Source organism: Anopheles merus, chromosome 3L (genome assembly GCF_017562075.2).
Source record: "Anopheles merus strain MAF chromosome 3L, AmerM5.1, whole genome shotgun sequence".
Taxonomy (NCBI): domain Eukaryota; kingdom Metazoa; phylum Arthropoda; class Insecta; order Diptera; family Culicidae; genus Anopheles; species Anopheles merus.
Genome location: NC_054085.1, coordinates 25,051,023 through 25,073,453, shown reverse-complemented (window position 1 = coordinate 25,073,453; position 22,431 = coordinate 25,051,023). Strand labels below are relative to the sequence as shown.

The window sequence follows — 22,431 nt, the reverse complement described above, 5'->3', positions numbered from 1 at the left end:
TGTCCAATGACATGCACACAGCCACACAATGGCAGCGGAGGCTCGCAAAAGGCTGAAACATTTGAATATTTTCTATATTGCAACCAATCGACAAATCGGGGCCCAGTCGGGCAGAAAGTATGCCTCGTCGACAGTCCGGCAGCAGCTGGCCTCCATAATCAATGAGCGGGTTACCTACCTTTCCCCCCCCATAGCACATGGTCGTTGCAGTCTGCAAAAAGGATATGCAATCCCTGCCATTGCCGGTGCGTTGCCAGTATGTAGGAAAAAAACGTTTGAACCACCCGGAGGGGACACGGTGGTTTTGTGCTTAAAAATCGATTCACTCAACCGTGCCCACCGGTGCCCGGCTTGGGTGGAGCCCGTGTGCGCGAGGGCTGGGGCTTTTTTCCCCCACGTTACCATCTAGCGAGCACAATAATTGGCCCGGTTTGGTAGTCAAAAGCTTGTTTCGTTGGCCCATGCCAGTGTGGTTGTAGTACTGCAGCCGGGAAGGGCCTCCTTTTGCGTTTGGTGTAGACCGGAAATTGCAAAAACCCCGGGCTACACCGGGGAAGACTACACACGCGCACTAGTGGACGACATACCGGCACACATCTGGCAGGGAAGAGGAGGACCCTTGGATCGATGGCCGATTGCATGCCGCTCTTCCTTACAATTTTGTGATCGAAAGAGTCGTTACCTTCGCTTGTTGTACTGGATGGGCGTTTCGATGTAGCATCGGGAATTATTGATGCGTGCTCACGTCGAGAACTTGAGGCCATATCCAGCGTCATATCGACTGCTGGAGGACGTTCTCGAGGACCTTTCACTGGTCCACAGTACCGCCATCAGTAGACCCTCCGACAGAGTCCGTTCGTTTGCTTATGAATATGAATCCTTTCGGGTCGGGGTGAGCCTCCCGGAGCGTGCTGCACCCAATGGGAGGTGTATAAAAAGCTTACATTCGTCTTGCCTGCACGACGGTAGACAGTATTTCCCAAATGATTTGACTTTCAAGTCATCGCAACGTACAGTGTGCGGCCACCCGGAAAGGCAACGTTGTTAGCATATTTGGACTGTCATCTACACCTGCTTCGTGGCTCTCTCTGGCGCTTGCCTGCTCAAAAGCGGACCTGCGGCATTTGCTTTTTTCCATGCCGAGCCTTTTCGCCCATCGGCCAAAAATCAATAGCATGTGATGGTTTGCTCCGGCGTTGCTACAACTTGCCCTGAAGGTAAGCGCTCCGAAGGAGGCTAGCGTTTGCTGCTCGTGAGAAAAAGTGTGAATGTGTGTATATTTTAAGTAAATATGTAAATCACTGCCACCACACCTCCCATGACGGTTGGATTACATTTACCAGCGCCATTGGGAAGATGCTTATCGACGATAACGCCGGCCGTTTTTCAACACATTCGCCTCACCCCAAGAGAGAGCGAGAGATGGATGGCATTCCGTGGACAGTTGGCACACAAAACATCGCTAACACCATCGGCATTCCACGGGCAGAAACATATCGCCGTGTGTAAGCCGAGCTGGAAAGATAACAAAAAGTTTCTCCTGGGTGGGAGCTCCCCTGTGTGCTCAAAGTGAGAAGCGCCTAAAGTTAGGCAATCGTACCGTAAAAAGCCTTTTGAATAATGACACACACACGAAAAATGGTGACATTCGCGGTGAGTTAACTCCCACCTTGGGCTCTCTCTCTCTAACACACCCCCAAAAATCCCATAAAAAGGTTTCACTGGCTACAGTTTCGCTTCCATTTGTGCTGCCAAAAAACCGGCTCACATACATTTAGGCGTCACGGGCGGTTCAGTGTTCGCTTCACGCCGTGAAGCCACTTCCCCAGAAGCAGTCGTTTTAGGAACCATGTCCGAATGAGTGAAAACCAAAAAAGCTCGATTCCATTTCCTCGTTTGACAAAACCTACCCCACCCTACCTTCCCATGGGTGCATTTGCGGTAACGGGGTGAAAGGTGACTCGCTGCGTTAAAGCTTGATATATCCCCTCCCTGCAGGCAACACGGGCACCACTGTCGAGCGCGGGTGGACGAGGAATTGCCACCGGAAGCGATGTGCCACAGAAACATTTCTCTCAGTCTCATCCGGATGTAAACGGAACGCTTACTACGCCCCCGGTCCCAAATTCTGCCTCCCGGTAGCACCGACCGGGGTCTTGCTCAGTGCCATTCGTGCAGGATGTTGCGCCGAAACGGCGAGCCAGAGCGCTCCCGTGAGCGATAGGTGGATTGGTGGTGTTTCCGGGTGCTCCAGCGCCTTCAAACTGCCGGCAGGAATTACACACGGTCTTCGCCCGTGAGGGAATAATCCTTCCACAGATGGATTTGCATACATTTCGTCATCGTGGCAAGCGCGCTCGCCCGTTTCTGTGTGTGAAGGGTCAAAGCACTGATTCGCCCGGTGCGGAAATGCGCTTCGAAAGCGAAAACCACACATACACACGATACGAGCATTTCTGGGGGTTTCGGGTGGCCTAAAAGCGGGACATTGGAAGCGCGGAGGCTCGCTACTTAACACGGTGCACACAATCACACAACCACACCCATGAGGCTTATATCGTCAAGCATGGATAAATACGCACGGCGAAGCATGGGACGCTACGATATCTTCGCTTCTATAGATCGGATGAAGCGGCCGCAACCCCGGGGGCAGGGATTTTTTCCCAGGAATTAATTCAACGTCATCGTGCATCCCGTGCCGGGGCCACTTTTCCGGACGACAACGAGCAAGAATCGTCAACCATGAACAGTGCGTACGGGGCCCCACCGCTAAGCTGCTACGAATGCTACGTGCTGTTGTGCCACCGGCGCTAGATATGCGTCGTTACAGATTAATCCTTGCCGGCAAGTCGCTGCCACTGCGTTGCACGGCGGCGAAAGATGGAGATTGTCATAACCATCATCCCGGCTCGGTTGGCACGGTGAGATGAAAGAATTTGAAGCACGCCGGGTACCGTTTGACGCCTAAATAGGACATGAAATGTCACCCGAGACATGCACGACATTATTGCGACGGTTTTGCGACTCTTGACGTAGCGAAATTGTTACGGCAACGAGCCACCAACTGGGATTCAGAGAACGAACGATTAGTTTTGTCTTTTGTTTTTTTTTTCGGTAAGAGCAATGTGGAATCCTTCATCAAGCACAGTGCCTTCAGGACAAAGGATGACGAATTTGCAAACGAAAGGTTTCGGCGTGTGCTCTTGCAGTTGCCCCTTTGTTGGCATGGCCCAAAGATATTGAATGTTTAGAGTTTTGGGGATGTAAGCTGCATCGTCAGTTAATTATTAACAACGACCATCGGGACGCTTCGTGGTAGTCGGGCGCTGGAAGGTAGCGTAGGAGCAAGTTTTAATAGAAAATAGACAGTGTTCTATCTTCTCCAGAATTAATCACTTGGTGGATCTTCTAGGAAAGTTCTGCAGGTCTCTGAGCAGCACTATGGGATCTTTCGCCAGATACGCCAAACATTTTTGTAAATATAAGAAAGTGTGAACATAATCAGCTCCTTAAATTACGCCCAAAATTATGCAATCCTTGAACGTGAACAGTGCGTTTTAGTGTCACGAAGTGCTTTAAAATTATTTTAAAACTAAGTATAAATTATTGGAGCTTTGGAAATGATATTCTTTTTTTACTAAAAGCTTGACATTGAAAGTCTCTTTCTCGGTCAACTTCAATGCTATAGCCTTATTTTTTAAGCTTGTCGCCTAAAATTATGCACTTGTTTTGCAAAAGGGCAGTTTTAAGCTGCTTTAGCGCAAAGCTATATGTTATATTCAAGTAAAATAGTTTAAAAATAATTGCTATAAAATGCAATGTTTTTAGTTACATCAAAAACTCCAAAGCAGTAATGTTAAATTTCAATAAAAAGAAAAAAAAAACAATCCTTTTAGATGCACTTGCTGCAAAAAATCTAAATAGGGGGTATTTTGCGTTTTAAGTTGGTAGGCTGAAATTTCAGCCTGTCTGCTGTTTGCATTGTATAGCAGTTTTCGAGCAGTTATCTATGTCGGTATAGTATGCAGGTGGATTTATCCCAAGGCGTATGAATTAAGAAGACTGATTTTTATCGCTTCTGTGTTGCTTAATGAAGATTTTAAGAGTGTTTTGTGTATTCGACAAACCTCCAGAAAACTTGTTTGAACAAAAGTTTTCACCCATTCTGTCAAAAAGTGATATTCAAATTTGGTTATAAAAAAACTACCTGGACTACATACACTTTGATTCTGGATTCCATCAGCAGATCTCTTTAATGAACCTTGGGATAAATGTAAACACCACCTTGTTTTTGCCATTTTTCGAGCAGGTGCTCGAATTTAATTCTAGCTTTGAGGCTCTATTATCATGGAGTGTTTACATGATTTCAGCCTCCAACTGTCAAACTCCATACAAAAAACTGGCTAGAATCGTGAAGGGCCCCTATGATGTATTCTACCCACTGTTCGGGGCTACTTTTGCAGCAACTCTTTGCTGATACGAAACTAATTCCAGAGTGGTGATTATTTAGCTAGAAAATTCGTTCCTCTACAACAGAACAAAAACAACATTTCCACCCCATCCCCCTGTATCTCTTAATCAACATACAGCCAACTTCGCGAGAACGTTTCGCGCAAAGTTGTATGTAGGGGTCCAATCAAGTTGATCCGTTGCGAATGTCACTTCCCGGGCAAACTCCCCGGCAGAACGGGCACCAGCAGTGGTGAGATTACATCCGCATAAAGAGCACCAAAAAAACCACTGCGAAGGAAGTGGAAACATTACGTGCACGAGCAACAGTTTCCACTGGCGGGAGCGGCGGCTACGCTTCTTCCGAACCGATGTCAGCCGAGATCGGTGACAGAATTTAGTGTGGCGCGTAGCGGTCAGTGCTGGAGAGTTGCAGCTGCACCACGGTCAAAGCCCTGCTAGCCCCGATTTCCTTCCTCAAGCTCGAGCGCTTGCGGTTTGTTGTACCAACGTAAAAGTGCACCCAGCTTTATTGCATTTTCTCGCTAGTCAACCGTCAAACCCCTTCCCATGCTTACCTTCTCACTTTTGGGGACGGTTGCACGTTGTTTTGCTTTGGTATTTTGGAGTTGGCATTCTTTTCGGGAAACTAATGCACAAAAAAAAATACCAGAGACGACAGGCGATGGGTGGTTGGCTAGAGTCGGATGGGTTTACGGTGCAAAAGTTTACCAACCGCTTATTGCTGCACCGACATGGAACCTGTGGCCCGCCGCCTGCTGTAAGCGGCCGCTGGATCAAGCAAGCTGATGATAGGTGTCAGCGGCCGGTGTGTTCGGCCAGAGAGGATTAAAACTTTATCACGAAGGAATTTTTCGGGGCTGTGCCGTTCGGGAGCCAATTTGCCCGCCAGCCTCGTGGTTCTTGGATCTCCCCGACCCTTCCTTTTTTCCCTCTCTTTCCTTCTCTTCTATGTGCCTGAAGGGTTGGTTTTGGGGCGTTCTTGATGTACTGTGTAATCCTGTACGGTGCCACCGCTGCTGGCAGAACAGGATTAAGCGGTGGCATCAAAAGAAGCTATGTCGGATGAATTCCACAAACTGCTGACGCTTTCTCCCGCTGGCAGTGGTTTTGTGGGGCTTAGCGGGAGAGGGGGAGGGGGGGGAGGCAAGTTTTATTTTCCTGCAGTGTGTTTCCCAAAAATTCCCACCTCGAGCGATGTTGATGAGCTACTGGGATAAGCTTAATATCAGAGCGAGAGCAATAAACAGTTCGAAAGTGTAACGAAACACTGTCCAATGGGAAAGTTCTAATCCAGACCAATCCATCATGATGTGGAAGTGATGGATTTTTTGTTGCGGTATGCAATCTACGTTCCAATTGGTAATGGGAAGTGTCCAAAGATGGATGTGAACCTCGTCACGCGATCGGTTATTCGGTGTATTGTGGAAGCTTCCGTTCTGAAATGCTTCAGTCTTCAGGTAAACATATTTAATCCTTAACTCTACCCATGTTTCAATGCACTCTTTAGTCTCCTTTACACCCTTCTATCGCTTTAAAAGAAGGTTCTTTAACAAGGACTCCTATCGGAAGCTACATCTACAAACCCAGGTATGACCTTCGAAGTGCGGCACAAACACCCGGCGGCAGTTCTTCCACCGCTACATACGATGTTTATCCACCATTCAATTACGGTTTCACGCCCTCTCATGGCTTTTGCGGGGTTCTTATTTTCTCCTTCACACACTTCCGTAGCCATACAAGCACCATTATCCACTATTTTTGCCGCAGCGGGGACGTGTGCAACACTTGTAGGGTATGTTGTTGTTTTTTTTTTTTAATAATAGCTCATACCTAATACATTCCGCTTCCTAATGAGGGCAAGCCAATAGCCCCAGGGGGATACGTATGTATGTGTGTGACTGCCCTGCATGCGGCTTACCTACTTGAGAATGCTACGGATTTCTTTAAATAGGGATTTATTTTCTGTGCTCCCTTTACGGTGCCCGACACGGCGATTTACGCCCGTCAAGGCCGTTACCCTCCAGGGTTGCTGGTTTTACGGGGCAAAAGTGAAGTGCGGTGCACCGTACCGGCACATCGACATTGCATCGTATCGTGTGGCCATCCGGTAAGGGATAAGAGGATATTTATAAAAATGCCTCCCAGCTGCATTCAGAGATCGCTAGGTGGGGGAAATGGTCGGCATGTCGTCGTGATCTTCGTTGAAGGTAAAAGGGATCGATGAAATGGGAAGGGTGTGTTGCTGGAGTACGATCGATAAATCAATAATGCATTGCGCATAACCTTTCTGAGGGAAAACAAGAATTTATGGGCTCGTGTTGTGTGGCATTTAACGAATTTCTGTCACCTAAGTATGTTTTGAGTGGAACTAAGAATGTTCCTCTCGCTTACTGACATTACTTTTCACAATTTTGGTCATGTTAATTGCATTGAAGTGCTCTTACCGGCTTAACGTGTCTGTTTGATCGTAAATCTTTTGTTGGAAATGTTGTGTAACGAGTGTAAGCGGAAATCTTGTTAAGTTCTCATCGCACGCGGTATTATTTTAACAATTAGTTCAAAGAAAGTTGTCAAATGGTTTGGTTTCCTAGTAATTGTCTTTACTGAGTTTTAGACGGTTTTGTTTGCCTTAACAGAAAAGAAAAATACCATTGTAATGTAGGGAAAGCTACAAACTTTCTGCGAATATTCCTGCAAAATTCAATTTGCAAGTTATTGCTTGGACGCTACAGTCAACCATGGAAATTATCGCAACCATTCCTAGTAGAGCATTGACTGACCGGGCCATTCTGATCGTAGCTCACTGACTGAAGGTTAATACTGCTTATGAAAACTTGTCATTTTGTCTCCAAACTTGTCAACATTCAAAAATAAATAACGCCTTGGTGAATAATGTTTTTATTATCTTATTTGTCGTCCTATTCCAGTTCTTGTGTTAAACTTTACTTAAGGAAATCTGAACATACAGGGTTTCCCACGATTTATTGGTTGGTTTCCATCAATTTTTGGTGGGTTACCATGTTTTTTTGGTGCGTTCCCACGATTTTTTGGCCGTTTCCAGAATTTTTTAGCCCAATTGTATTGATATCCAATCGGAAAATACCAATAAATTATGGGAACGAACCAAAAATCTATGGGATACGACCAAAAAATCGTGGGAACGCACCAAAAAATCATGGTAACTGTCCAATAAATCGTGGGAAACCCTGTAAACGAAATTAAAATATATTTCTATTCACGAATAACGGTCCAAAAAGGCCATATTGCTTTAAAAAAAAAGATAAAATTCATCAATAAGTAATAACAACATATAAATAAATAAATGAAACATCAAACATTGGAAACAAGTCATATTCTTAAAACAGATGTGAAATATGTTCACAAAAGTTGCTGGTTGTGATATTTGATTATAAATTTTGTAACAAAGGCGTGCCCCTCAATTGGTTTGCGATTGTGCACTCATTTGTCTCAAAGTTCACTACATTCATTCGAGTAGTTCGAGCGGTTCATTTCTTACGATTCATATTTGTCAATTGGATTAATCTATATACTTTATTTTAGTTCCTTCTTATTCGTGTGTGTTTTCGTATTTGAATTCAGGTTCCAAATGTAAATTGTTTAATTCCTAAATCCAACAAAAGCCTATTAAATATTCATATTTATGTTAAAATTCATTATCCACAATATTCAGATATATTTAATACTCTTTTTGAATTTCACTAATGCTCAAAAAGCGTTTTGGGTCGAATTTGTGCAAAAGATACCAGTTTTAAAGCAAAAAAATTGGATTCAAAACTCTGTTTCGATATTTTTTGACCTTCGTATAAACTATTTTTCCATAGAAATTCACTATACGCGAAAACTCGAGATACGCTATTGTACTCGGTCGCGTACGATGGCGTGTATCGGATAATGACTGTAGATATGTTTGTTGTACAGTCGTAGTCCTTACCGTATCACTTGCCGAAGAAACGAGTTTGACAAATTTTCCTGTTGTGACTGGCTTATATTTCACCAACTATATTTATTTTATGAAATATCTATAAAATTATAAAATCTTGCTTCCTTTATCCGATGCAATGAATTGTGCACTTTCACCCGTAACATTTGTACATGTAACATTCCGTACCGAAGCCATTGATTTAATGGTACCGTCCAAATAAACTCGACTCGGCAATCGCTCAAACAGAAAAGAAGCATTTGTCAAAACGACTCAGTACACATAGTTTCTCCTGCACGAGTGCTACTCCACCATCAGCAGCTCAGAATAAACATCACCCACCGTGCCGTGTAATTTAACTACATCCATCAGCGGTGCAGCCGTTATCTAGTTTGTTTCTATTTCGCAACGACATTAGCCCGGTTGACAAACCCATCCGTCAAATGGAAAGCATCAGTAGCGGTAGAAGAAGGGGGGTGAAAAAAAACGACACTCTCAGAATCGCCGGTCGCCCGATTTCGAGTGAGTCCCACGCGATGCTGTAATGCTGGCCATAACTTACTTTTTCCCCGCGTGGGCAGCAGTGCAGCAGTTCGTCCGCGAAACTTCTGCGCCAAATCCCGTCAACAATCAAACCGCGCGGGATAGAACTGCTTCCCACCCGCTCCGAACAGCCGATCAGTTGAAACGCATAAATCATCGTCGGGATGGAGAGCGAGAGAGAGAGAGAGAGCTAACAAAAACGAGCACAACAAAACTGCCCGGCGCGCACGTAAATCAAACCCGCGAGAGAGTGCGCGGGGGCTAGTTAGTGTTTGCGGCTGGACAGTACATTGCATTAGGTGTTGGCAAAATTTGCCCATTACTGTTGTGCAAATTTGATTGCGCGCTGTCCATCAACACCCTGCGCCACCCTGTGTGCTCATTTTTAGCTAACGCGCTCAAGTCGGTGCACTTGGCTTCCTGCTGGATGTTGTTGCCCGGAAACGATCGAACCCCGGGATACTTTGGCGTGGAGTTCAAGTCTCACCCAACATGGAGATTCACTGGAATGATGGGAAAACTTCTTCCGGCTCCTGCGGGCCACCACCCGGCCTCTGCGCGCGATTGGAATGCAAATGCAGCCGTCTTCCGCATTAAGTATGCATACGATCATTATTAATCAAAGTCGAATGAAGTCATCTCACTGCCTCGGGGAAGGTGGAGAAAATAGAGCACCACGGGAGAACACTTTGCCACCGAACGAACGGGTCCTTTGCGGTTGTTCGATGATAAAGATAGTTCGCTCATCTCCCTGCCCCAAAAGTCACTCTATTCGTTCTAAATGAGATTCCAACGCTGTGCCTTCATCCTTCTCGAACAAAGTGTTGTTCCGCCGTTGAATCAAAAAGAGAATGAATTTGACATCTTGTGACCGAGACCGAGCACTTCGCCAGCAGGCAGCTCTCCCACATCCAGTGCCCTAGTTCGGTGCTGCACGGTGTGCAAGTTTTGATCGAATTATCCTGAAGTGCGCACAGAGCGTGTAGTGAATATCCGGCGGCACTGTCAGGTCTTGTTCGATCGATTTATGCTGCTGCTGCTCGCTCCAGCCACAATTCAAGCGTCAAGCGTGATTTCTAGAAACACTTGCAAAACTTCCAAACGAAACGTCACCGGCAGCAAGCTGTGTGGCCGGTAGTGGAGCAAAAAAAGCGATTGTGCCGAATTATGCTAAAGTGTCCTTACCCCGGCCCAAAACCCGTCGCGGTGGGTACCTAAACAAACGAGATCTGATGGCGCTAAAGAGAAGTCGTCGTGTCGCCGCCCCATTGTTCAAGCGATTCCACAGAACCGCGCACAAACTTTTGGAAGCTCGGAACCATTATTTTTCCAACTTCTATCTGTCTTTCTGTCGTTCTTTCTGTACTGCTGCTGCTATCCATCCAAAGTTTGAATATGTTCAGGGCGGGTTGAGCGTCTTGAGAAAGGTAGAAAAGATGTGCTTTTTTTCTCCCTCTCTCTCTCTAGCCATCTCTGTACGGTCATTCCTTTTTGCGTCTAGCATTGGCGTAATCGCATTTGCTTCATTTGCATTCACGCGAGTTGCTGGTAAAGATTGTCGCTAAAAACTTTGCGCTGACGTTTGCCGACTTTAAGGTACAATTTATTTTAGGTGCTGGATTTATGGAGTAGCCGACACGAACGGCTTAAAATGTGCGTTTTGTTTGCCTTTATCCTAAAACGTTGTATAAGAGTTCATATTTTAAATAATCTTTCTTAGCAAAACAGGAAAACGGTGACATAGTACACAAAGTACCGTCTGAATTATACCGCAAGTTTTGATTTCCACAACTACGCCTCATAAACCCTACAAGTGTTTAATTATCACTTTCTCAACTCCATAACAATACCCATCTTTGGTGTAGTACAGCTCGCTCCTTAAACTCTCAAGATTTACCTCCCAAGTTACAGTTGCTGCCATTTCTGTCCACAGAAACACAGAAACAACACACTCGCACGTAAACACCACTGGAAGATGTATAATTTAGCTCGACTGGCTGTGCAGCTGCACAACTTTCCCCCATGGCAGAAAAAGTTGCAAAGTACAGCGATAAACGAGGGTAAAGAACAGTGGAGACAGTTCCTTTCTTTTGCATTTGCGCAACGGATGCAAACCCAGTTGTTGGTTAGAATTACGGGTGCACTGCATTACACAAATCCAAATCACAATGGAAGTGGATACGAACACCGCCGGATGCATCCGGCAAACGGGGAATGAAAGTTCTTGTTTTCATCGTCTTTACCGCATCTACGGTTCTGTCCCTGTTCCCTGTTCTTCCGTCTGACTTTCTGCCTGCTCGCTCTCCCTCAACAGCGGGTAATTGTTGGTATGGCAGTGCAGATGATAACAGAGCGCCCGAATGTAGGCAGCGCGCATTGCAATTCCTTCCCTTATTCCCGGTGTGCTTTGTGCCATAATTATTGCCTTGGGGCGAGTGCCAGCCTCCGCCGAGGTTTACAGGATCTTTGGTGTTGCTTTGTGGTGCGTCTGTCTCTTTGGACTTCCTGCTGCTGAAGTGGGAGGTGTCCTTTTACAAGGGCTAATAGATGGGGCGTTGAATTGTGGGCGAGTTAACAAACAACGGTGTGTTATTTGCACACACCATTTGCAAGTGCTGTAATCCAACGGAACGTAGTGGAGTGGTCCAGAGAAGCCTATCGAACAAAATCAGCGAGAGGATGGAAAAATAATCACCAGCACGTCAGCACACTAAATTGATTGCACACGCACACGGTGGTAGTGGTGGTGTATTTGTGTACGACTTTTGTGTTCTATACTCGATTCCAATCAGCTCACAGTGGTCCATCCACAAATACACACACAATCCTTCCCCAAAAGTTCTAGATTGGTTGGCGAGAGCAGCAATGCTCTAATTACTGACCGCTAACAATTTAGCAAATTGGTACGCAGCCGCAACCTACATCCACGCCGTCTAATGTCCTTTTGGGACCTCGAAAGTTCCCACCTCCAGTATCTCGTTAATCGAAGCAACAGTTTCAGTGTGCGACATGTTTTGCGGGGCCATATGTTTATAGGCGTCGTGGCTTGCAATATCCCCGAAACAGGAGCTCCTGTGGTTACGGATGGGAAAAACTTTTCTATTAACACTCCTGGCACGAAACACGTACACCACGCGTATCCGTGACGCCGGAAGTCTTGTTAGGCAAGGAGTGAAGACATTTCGGGGTAGTGCGTGAGCCCCGCCGCATTGTTGCCTGCGTGTCGTGCTTTTATGGGATAAGAAACAGTACGGGACCTCTTGCTGGGAGCAAACATATCGTAACAGATTGAATTGCTTTATATTTGTTCCGGCGCGGAATGAATGACTTTCTAGCGATGGGCCCCTTTCGCTTTCAAGATCGTACGCTGTAATTTCAACCAATCAGCTGTTTGTATTGCAAAGCAGTATTCGAGCAGTTATCAAAATGGGTATAATGTGCAGGTGGGCTAATCCCGAGGTGTATATAGTTATTATTATTTATTGGTTAATCTTCAACGGGCCGTATGGCCTAATTAAGATAAGTAACAGTACACAAAAAAAATCATAGTAAAATCAAGATTTGTATCGCAATTCACTGTGGCCATGGTAGAAGCCGGAGACGTTCCTTGAAGCACTGAGTTGTGACGTTGAAGTCGAAGCAATCCGAAACAGTGTTGAAAACAGTCAACATGTGGAACATAGGGTCAGACCGACCAGCACTGGAACGAGGTTGGGCGACCCGTAGAGTCTCTCTAGACCTAAGTGTTCGGGATGGCGCATAGATATCGACTCGATGCAACAAAGGCGATGAGCCATTTTGCAAACCAGCGATGAAAGAGCACTGTGCATTGCATCTTCTAACCGAAAGAGCTTCAAGGCCCTAGAAGACGGCACCGCTCAGCATACGGAGGAAGATTATTGCGATCATCCTGCCAGGGAAGTAGGCGTAGGGCATATCGCGTGAGCTAACGTTGAACCGACTGAAGGCGAGCAATTGAAGAACCAGTATTTGGGCTTCAGACTTCGCTCAAATATTCCAGAACCCAACGAACGATACTATTGTAGACAGCTTTGATGCACCTGGGGTTGCGGAATTTATTAGTGGTAACCGGACAACCACGCCAAGTAGTTAGTTTCCTCTGGCTCAAACGTCATCGATATGCTATTTAAAGTTCAAATTTGAATCAAGAACAATGCCCAAGTCTTTGGCATGATTTAGCAGATTGATTTGTATCGCTTCTGCTTCTGAATGGTGTTTTTAAGAGTATTTTGCGTATGCGTCTAAATACCAAAAAGCCTGTTCGAGTAAAAGTTTTCACCCGTTCAGTCAAAAAATGTCGTTGAAATATGGTTATACAGGGTTTTCCAGGGGTTCTCATAGTTGTGGGACACTTCCTAGACGAATTCATATGGGAAGTGAACTTTGTACGGTGGAAATTGGACTCTATGGCACCGTTTTTTGGACGGGCTCCTTGGAAATTCCTATTGGATTTGTCCAACAAGGATGCTATAGAGTTCAATTCCCTTTACAATAAGTTCATTTCACGAAAAAAAGAGTCAATAAAGTGTTCCACAGCTATGAGAACTCCTGGAAAACCCTGTAAAAACAGGATGTGAGATCACCTTTTCACACTTTGATTCTAGATCTCACCACCACCTAATCTCTTTAATGCACCTTGGGATAAATGAAATCACGACCTTGTTTTGCCATTTTTTTCGAGCAGGTGCTCGAATCGAATTATAGCTTTGAGGCTGAAATACTCTAGGTTGGAGAAAATAATGCACTCGTTAAGACTACACGAACAAACTAAACGCAGGAACGACTCTTAAAGTTTGATGTTTTCCAGAAACTGTCCTTTGCTACTCAATAACAACGTTGATGCTCTTTACATAGTATACACTATACAACGTTTAATTAATTGTACAGTCATTTTATCATTCTGTCCCGGCTATAATCAGCAAACTATTTACCTTACCTGAACGTCGTTATTTCCCTCGAATGTGTCTCCTTTGCCGCGTTGATGTTCCACCGTCCCTACCTTAGTTTTAATTGGAACAAGTTTGTTGGACAACAAACTTTCGATCGATTGTTGCTTTTGCAAAAGTTGTAGCATTTTAATTAATATTCCCCCCCCCCCCCCCCCCCCCCCCCCCCTCCTGTCGTCAGTCAGTGGCAACGCAGCTCTTTTCCTTTTCTTGCCGCTTCAAATCGATTCGCTAGCTCAGGACTTACAACGTTCCCACGAACATCGTGCCCTCCCCCTGAACGGAGCACCAGACGCGGTCTACACTGCGCGCGGCAAGTTACGAACACGAACCACTGGTACGTGAGGTATGCTATATGGGAAAAGAGTGTCAGTGCCTTTTATCGGAAGCGATAGAAAGCTGGTGGTGGCATCATATAACAAGGCGGGACATTTTTTTTAAAACAACGTTTTTTTTTCGTATTGTTTTCACCTATATCCAAAAGCGCTATTGTTCTAACGGCTCTCGGCCAATGCCACGTTGTGGGCGCGCGAGTGAGGAGGCACGGAGAATGTTGCAATAAAAAATCATAAATGCGTGCTTCATCTTGCGTACTGTGGTGCTACTGTTTATTTTTCTTTTAGCTAGGAGACAGCCCTAGGGAGCTACACCGAACAACTTGCCGAGAGAGAAAACTTTTGTTCACTGTTCACTCCATCCTTCCCCCCGGTGGCATTTCCTTTCGGCAGCGCTGGGACTACAATTAGACCAATGCAAAGCCATTGTTACCAGCCAGTCTGCGAGCATGTGCTCCATTGTGCTGTTCTGCGCCTTGTTTGGTTTGAGCTCAGCTGTAGCTGTGGTGTTTGTGGTCCTACTGCCGCCCTGCCGTTTGCAGCGCGAGGTAAAACAAGAAACAGAAAGCAGCGGCACCGTGTAAGCGTCTTTCGCAGTCGTCTGCGTTTCGACGCGACAGGACGAAGCCATTCTAAAGAATGTGTGTGTTCTCGCTCCTGGTATTTGTTGCTTAACTTTGTATCTTGTTTTATTGTTTCATGTGTTCCGCCAGTCGCTGATTGTTGCGGGATATATGGCGTACGACTGGGAGGTACATGACTACTGCAACGCTTAGCTATAATGGGAACGAAATGAATGCAAGTGTCACGCACGAGTGCGCTGTGTAGAATTAAATGTTTTTTTACAGAAGGTTCTTGCGCGCCAGAAAGGACGTGAGCAGATATATTTCAGCAACATGAAAGCATATGGAGCGTTTTTCATGCAAGGAACTTTAGCGAGTGGTTGTACCGATTTCTGTTTCAATATGCTTCAAATGAATTGAAATTTTAGAAAAATAATTTGTTCAAACCAACACAACCAATTTTTAAGACAACCTATTCACTAATTAAAGCTGCTAAAACCGTCCTCTTGTCAAGAGAAAAGCATAGCTTGAAGATGCTATAATTTTTTCCTTACATAAATGTAGGCGTTTGCTAAATGTTGTTATCCAACTGTTGCTTTCTTCGTAGAGTTTAAAGCGTTTTAGTTAAAAAAACCGACTCTACAAATGTAGCAAATCATCCAATGCCACCTCCGACAACAATAAAAAGAAATTAATAATCACACCTCAACCAAACACATTCACACTAGCTCCGGATTAGACCAGCAACCAAAGAACATACCGACCTACTAATGGGTTGCTTTTTCATAGCGAACACACTCGCCCAACCGTGCTGCCCGCAAATGTTGCAACATTATTTCCTACTTTCCTCCTCCCACCTCGCCATTCGGGGGCACTGGGTTCGTTTTTCGCCATCGCGGGTAATTAACACGTTTTATTGCCTATCTATGGGCCGAATGGATTTCATCGGCGTTCGTTCGGTGGCGCTTCCATTCCATTAAACCGTCGGCAAAAGCAACCGAAAACCTGCTCTCCCGTCCTGGTCTCGGGCTGAGGAGTCGGGTGGAATGAGAGTCGGGCGGTTGGAATTGGGAAATTTATCACTCAGCACAGTATCAGCCGGCTGCTTGCGGTGGGGCAGAAGAACTTCAGCCCGAGCGGTTTTTGTTTCATTTCTCCCACGCGAACAGAAGAAAGATGGAAAACATGAAGCGGGCGCGGTAAAGGCATGGGCTCGTTTGATGAAGATAGAATATGCCTAATTTATTTACTCGCACACTCTTTGCGCCCTCCCTCGAAACACTCGATGGCACTTGTACGCTGTGGCAATCGAAGCAAAAACTTTTCCCTCTCTGCTTTTCATCATTTCCACCTATTTCATCTTAGCTCTCTCTCTCTCTCCTGCTGCAAAATGAAAGGGTGCACAATAAAAATCAAGTGAAAATGTTATTGATTCGAGCGGAACATGCACCTTCGCTGCCGGGAAACTGGAACGCTTCTTGTCTGGGAACCGCGTGCAGGCAGACGATATTTTGGAGTGGCACCAACAATGTTTCAGTTCCCCGAAACATGTTTCGCAAAGTTCACCGCCCACCGCTTGACCTGCCTCCAGTGGCCCGTGGCGAGCACAAAGCAGGGGGCCCGCTCGATCCAACCGCGAAAGAGCGGAAAGATCATAAAATAGGCATTAACCAGAGACTGGAGCTCTAATTTAATTAGGTGTGATCGATACCGCCCGTTGATCTTCCGGGGCGGCGCCGTAGCACCATTACCCTAAATTACCTCGCGCTCTGCTTCGGTGTTTGAGATGCCAAATTTCCAAACTTCATTTCACCTCATCCATGATTCAGGCTGGTGTTTGGACGCTGTGGCAACTTTCAGAGCACTGTTGCCCTTATTTTAATTGATTCCATTTGTATCGGCAAACGGGGCCTCGAAATGTTTCACATTCCAGCCGGTTTTGCCAAGCCGGTGTTGGGTTGGGTGAGTCTTGCGAGACCACCCTGACAGCTCAGGGAATGATGCTTGAGCTCCGAAGTCGGCAATCGGACGCTATCAATGTTTTGAAGAACTCTCGAGTGTATTTCGTAAGCGAGTGTACTCCATTCACAGTGGACGAAATGGGAATGGAATGAGAAACTTTGGCAGAACACCGAACCCAATTTGGACAGGAGATTCGTTTCACCGACCATTGGTCAATATGCTGTAAATGTTTAAATAGGGCTGTGTGTGTATTGAATTGTAGATATTATGGCTTCAAAAGGGGTGGATAATGTGCACTAAGTAAAACAATTGCATATTCAATTGTAGTTTGAAGAAAACTTGAGGGGCGTTAGAAGATCTGCATAATCTTTTAATCATTCAAACATCTAAAAATGTTTCGCCGCTGAACTGTGGTATTGACTTCTAAGAGGAACCATAATGCCATAATGTACCATAATTTATTTATAGTCATTTTATTCGCGTCCACAAGCAGTCTGACGAAAAAAGTTTGTAAATACATTCCAAATTACCATCCGTTTTTTAATAATCGAATATCAAATGAATGGATTATAAAAAAGGACCTAATTGAATGCCGATTTAAAAAACTAAACCACAGAATGTTTAACCATTCTAATCATCTCGATTGTATTGTATTGTATTGCATTCTAAGCATAATCGATTGTAGAAAATTGATCTTTAAGATTTAAACTAGAAAGAGAACGTTGATTGGTGCAGTTTAACAATGGTAGTTTAAAGATTATTTCAAACCTTTATAATAAAAGGCGCATAGGAGCATAAAAGCATCATCGATTCTTAATGGTCATTTGATGTGCCTATTGTCCACATTTAGGCGTTTTATTGCTCTCACGATGTGCAATGCAATATTTGTTTATGTTTCACCCTCACTCGTTACAACATCCTTCAAATTTTTTGTAACAATATCAACTGACGTTCGCGTTGGAGCCAACTTTTTTTTAGTGTATTGGGTAGTCTTTGGTGCTGTTTCTCGTCGTTCGATTTTTTACTCCCGACGTTATTGGATTTCATAAAGATGGAGAATTTAATTTTTTGTATATTCAGAAGTACCTTTCTTTTCTTCCGTTTTGCACAGAATCTTCCAAACAATGTGCAAAGCATCACCACTCGCAACAAGGCTGCAGACGCTTTGTTGATCAGTTTGTGGCCAATTTTATCGATGTTTCTCGTGCTTCCACTACCTCCCCCTGGTGGTGGTCGGTTGATATCATATGCACGCAAAAAAACAACCATCTTGGAAGCCTTTCGCCCAACAAGCCATTGTTATGTTTTGGTGTATTTCCTTAACCATTATCGCCGCTCCGCTGAGCGTAACAAATGTCGTTCGCTTCTCCAAACTGCCAATCCTGTGTGACTGGCCGTCCACTGGGCGAGACACACCGTACACATTGTTCGCCGAATGTCCCCGTCGATCGAAGCAAGCCCGTCAGCGACTTTTACTTATTATCATTATCATCGTTGTCTTGGCAGCTGCTGGAGTGGATCCGTTCTGGGGACACGTCTGGCCGAAGTATGGGAAGGAAGATAGAGAGTGAGAGAGAGACAACAACCGAAAAATTGGCCCAAGTTCAGCACGCTGTAATCACACTAATCCTCCCGCAAAAACATACCATCCCCCGTTGCCCGTACATGGTTGACCGGCGTCCCCGAGGTGTCCCTTGTTGTGGACGTGGAGGATCATTGTCAACGGAATGACATTCATCTTATGCCCAAAGTGTGCTCCGATGATAACCGGTACCCTGTGTGCTGTGCGCAGGGCAACCACACAGCTGTCCAGCCGTTCCAGTTGGTCAGTCGGGCGCGAAACAGAGACTGGAAAAAAGATGAAGCAAAATCGCCAAAAAAACCTTCTGCTTAGGAGAACCACATTCGCAAGGAAACAAAAGATTATGGTTGCTAGAATTCGTTCCTGCTCGCTAGTCTCGTCTGCCCAGAGCGGTCGCAACATTTCCATGTGCTCTGTACGGTTGACGTGCGCGCATTGAGCGAAACCTCAAAGTGTGCTTTACGGGTCGTGTGGTATTAGCAGATTCCGGGAAGAATGCCCCACTGCCTGCCAGCTGGTGTCGCGGCGAGGTGTCTGATGAGGCAGCATGAAAGCATAGCACAGAGTGGAAAATCTTTTCTTGTGTTTTTTTTTTTGTGTGTGTGGCTGTTTTCATCCTATTGTTCCCCCCATCATCCATCTTTCTTATGCCCCGAAACGGCGCTGAGTTTTGGTACAGAATGACCGCACAATGATTAGGAAGATGAATTTTCCGACCACGATTTTTATGATGTGTCCAAGTTTTCTCCTCTCCACCGGGGCGGCAGCGCGCACGCAGCAGGCTTGAAGGGAGGGAGATTTAATGAGCATTTTACAACGGCAACCGGGGGTAAGCTGGGGCAAGGGACATAAAAGCGGTCAGCAGGGAGTGATGAGCGACCATAAAGCGGGGCGTGTGATGTAAGGCTCGGCGGCTCAGTTGGTAAAGCCGTAGATCATGATTTCTTTGCATGAAATTTGCGGTGTACGCTTAATGCTTGTGCAAGCGATGATGGTAATTATGGTGCTTTTTTTTTAGGGCAGGTTTTTCTTCAGCGTTTTTTGTGGGAAAGACAAATTGCCGTGGCTCTTTAAGATAACGTGTCCTTTTTCTTCACCATTTTGTTAAGAGATTTCAAATTTATATGTATTTTTTTAAAGCATTTGTTAAGAGGTTTCAAATTTATAGCGTCAAAGTTTACCAGCTAAATGCTGTATTGTGGTTTTTTAGTGAGTTTTTATCATTCGAAGTAGGTGAGATTGTATGCCTGATGAATGTGAACACATTATTGTATAATGTCCCATATGTAATTGCGACGATTAATAAGCGCATTTTGCATACCAATAGGCGCTCAGCAAAACATGACAATGTGTGGAACCTTACACATTCAAGCAGGAATGTGTTTGCATGCTTGGAATAGATGACTTGGTTTACTATTCAAGTTATAATAAACCTTAGGAGTATAATTTGTAAAGGCATTCCAAGCTATTAAATGCTCTAAATTCGAATAAGAAAAAAATTTTCCATCTGCACTTTGCATAACTTTAGGCGCAAAAAACCGTTTGATAATAATAGACCGATTTTCAATAACTTTACACCTTCTGGTGCGGCAGTGATCTCAGTAGACAAAGAGTATGTGCTTTGGTAGACATAACTACTAAACGATACAATCAATCGCTCCATTGACGACCTCCTATGCAGCAATTAAATGATCTTGAAACACTAAAGCTTGTGGTAATCTCTTCATCAATGTTTCTTCACTCTCCCTCTCTTTCTCAGGAACGATACGCACACTGGCCTCATTGGATCTGGAAACGAAGCCGAACTACTGGCTGACGGTTTGCGCACAGGACCAGCCGTTGTTCCGCTGCACTCTTGCGTACAGGTAAGCTTTACCACACTCCGAACCTAATGGTGAGGAGCTACAAACACAAACCTGGTTAGCAACTATTTGCAACTAACCGCGCCTTTATTAACCCATTTTCCTCCCCCACTACTGCTCCCCTCTTGCAGGTTTACATCGAGGTGCAGAACGAAAACGATAACGTGCCGCTCACCGGGACGCCGTGTACTATCCCTCGGTACCGGAAAGCACCCGCCGAACGTGAAGGTCCTGCAGCTAGCGGCCGAAGATCGAGATATCGATCCACTGCAGCAGATTTCCTATCGCATTATCTCCGGCAATCCGGAGGGCAACTTCGCCATCAACAGCACCAGCGGTAAGCAGGAACTTGTCTGTAGCGCTCTAGCAAGCTGCACATTTTAATTACCGTCATCGGGAAGGAAGCGGGAAAGACATTGTGTAAATCTCAACGCTTCTGGCGTCGAAGAAACACCTTCAAAACCCGCCAAGCAAACCTCCCCTGCTGAGCTAGCAGCCGCCAGAAATGCACTTTTAAAATTCAATTATTTTCTCATAAAAGTCAACACGGGAACAATATCGATTGGAGCCATAATATGGATCGATACGAAAAGCCCGGTGACTATGTTTCGCCCCGGCGGGCCTGTTAACGACGTGCGCGATTGTGATGGTTTTATCCCGTACTGGATGAGGAGGGATCGGGTTGGCAGTGCCCATTGACATAGAAAACGCGCCGTAATCGATGAAGACGTTACCTTTACCCACCGTGGCCACGTACCGTGCGAAGATGCGAACTGTAATTGACACCCTGTTGGCGGGAGGCGGTGGTTTTGCTTGCTTTGCACAGGGGCAGGCGGGCACCGGACACGCTTCCAGTGGATCGTTTCAAGGACCACCGAACCGAGCGCATATCCGTCAAGAAGCGTTTCGCATCGTGTAAAGAGGGAACGGGTTGAGCTGGATCGGTTACGGTTGGTCAATTCGTTGCAGCAGCAGTTGGAGCTGAAGTGGAAGACAACCTCTCTAGCCTTACCTTTGCACACACACACACACACACTCATTCACACAAACAACCATACTCACTGACTGGGGGGAAAGCTTTTAGTTTTGTTTTTTTTTGTGCCTTCGCCGCATATTCCCTCTTGAAAAGGAGTAGCCCTGGCGAAAGCGATTGTACACCCACCTGATCGAATGGTTGAATCAAACCGCAAAAACACTAAAACACACACACACCCATACTCACATAGAGAAGGTTGTGTCCGTTGACGTCCATCGAGGAAAGTACTTCAGAAGGAAAGCACACAACATAGCACTCACAAACACCAGGCGTAACGAATCGCCCTAGCGAACGTTCAAACGGTTCGGAACGCTTTTCCGAACCGGATTGCATTTCAAACGTCGATGGAAATGAAACTTGCTCCCACCTACTTTGGTTTGCCGCCGAGTATGGGTGGGCCATATCGGTGTGTGTTGAATTATGTATTGCCCTGGGGTGGCTAAGATTAAGGTGAACCCGTAATGATGATTTGGCATGGCACCACTGCAAACAACTGTAAGGCTCTGTGGTGGCTCTGTGGTGGTTTTGGCTTTCAAAGCACTCCTTGGAGAAAGGATTAAATCGTTCCGTTGCGTCAGTGGGCGGTGGGTTTATTAAAGTATCTGTAGACTTTGGGACTTTTGGGGGAGGGATTAACTGTTGCCCTCCCCCGATTGTGATAGTTTAACTTTTCTGTAGATGCTTTAGCTAATTCTTTTTTGTTATATTTTGCAGGGCTAATAACTACCACCGCGCGAAAGCTGGATCGGGAAAATCAACCTGACATATACTTGAGGTAAGATCAATTACACAATATTGTTTTTTTATAGTTTCTATCCTTATTGAAATAGTCAAAATCCCTCAAAAAAAGTAAAAAAAAATTAAAAAGAATTACCATTTAAGCGTAACGTAATTGAAGATGACGCTTTGTTAGCTTCTAAATAAAAAAAAACTCCTAAAGGTATGCAATTTGACCTACAAAATGTGGCGAAAGATACCTTTATACAAATCAAATCATTAAATAACCCAGGAAAAGATATGTTTATTGCAATTCACGTCATAGAATGCAATCATTAGCAACAACAAACAAAATCAAGCCTCTACCACAATTTTCGCTTGATTCAAAAAAATGGCTCACACTAGTTTCCAGCTTGGTAGTAAACCAGATTACTGATCAAAGTGCGTTTTT

At 45.2% G+C, this 22,431-nt stretch overlaps 1 protein-coding gene across 1 annotated transcript in view; it reads left to right on the top strand.

Annotated features, from left to right (window-relative positions):
* The window catches only part of LOC121599054 (fat-like cadherin-related tumor suppressor homolog), a 47,149-nt gene extending 25,107 nt beyond the window's left edge, over positions 1-22,042 (top strand). The window contains 6 exon segments of the mRNA XM_041926547.1: positions 20,125-20,196; positions 20,199-20,230; positions 20,359-20,410; positions 20,413-20,436; positions 20,439-20,564; positions 21,978-22,042. Of these exon segments, the coding sequence (XP_041782481.1) occupies positions 20,125-20,196; positions 20,199-20,230; positions 20,359-20,410; positions 20,413-20,436; positions 20,439-20,564; positions 21,978-22,042 (371 nt within the window).
* The last annotated feature ends 389 nt before the right edge of the window (positions 22,043-22,431 follow it).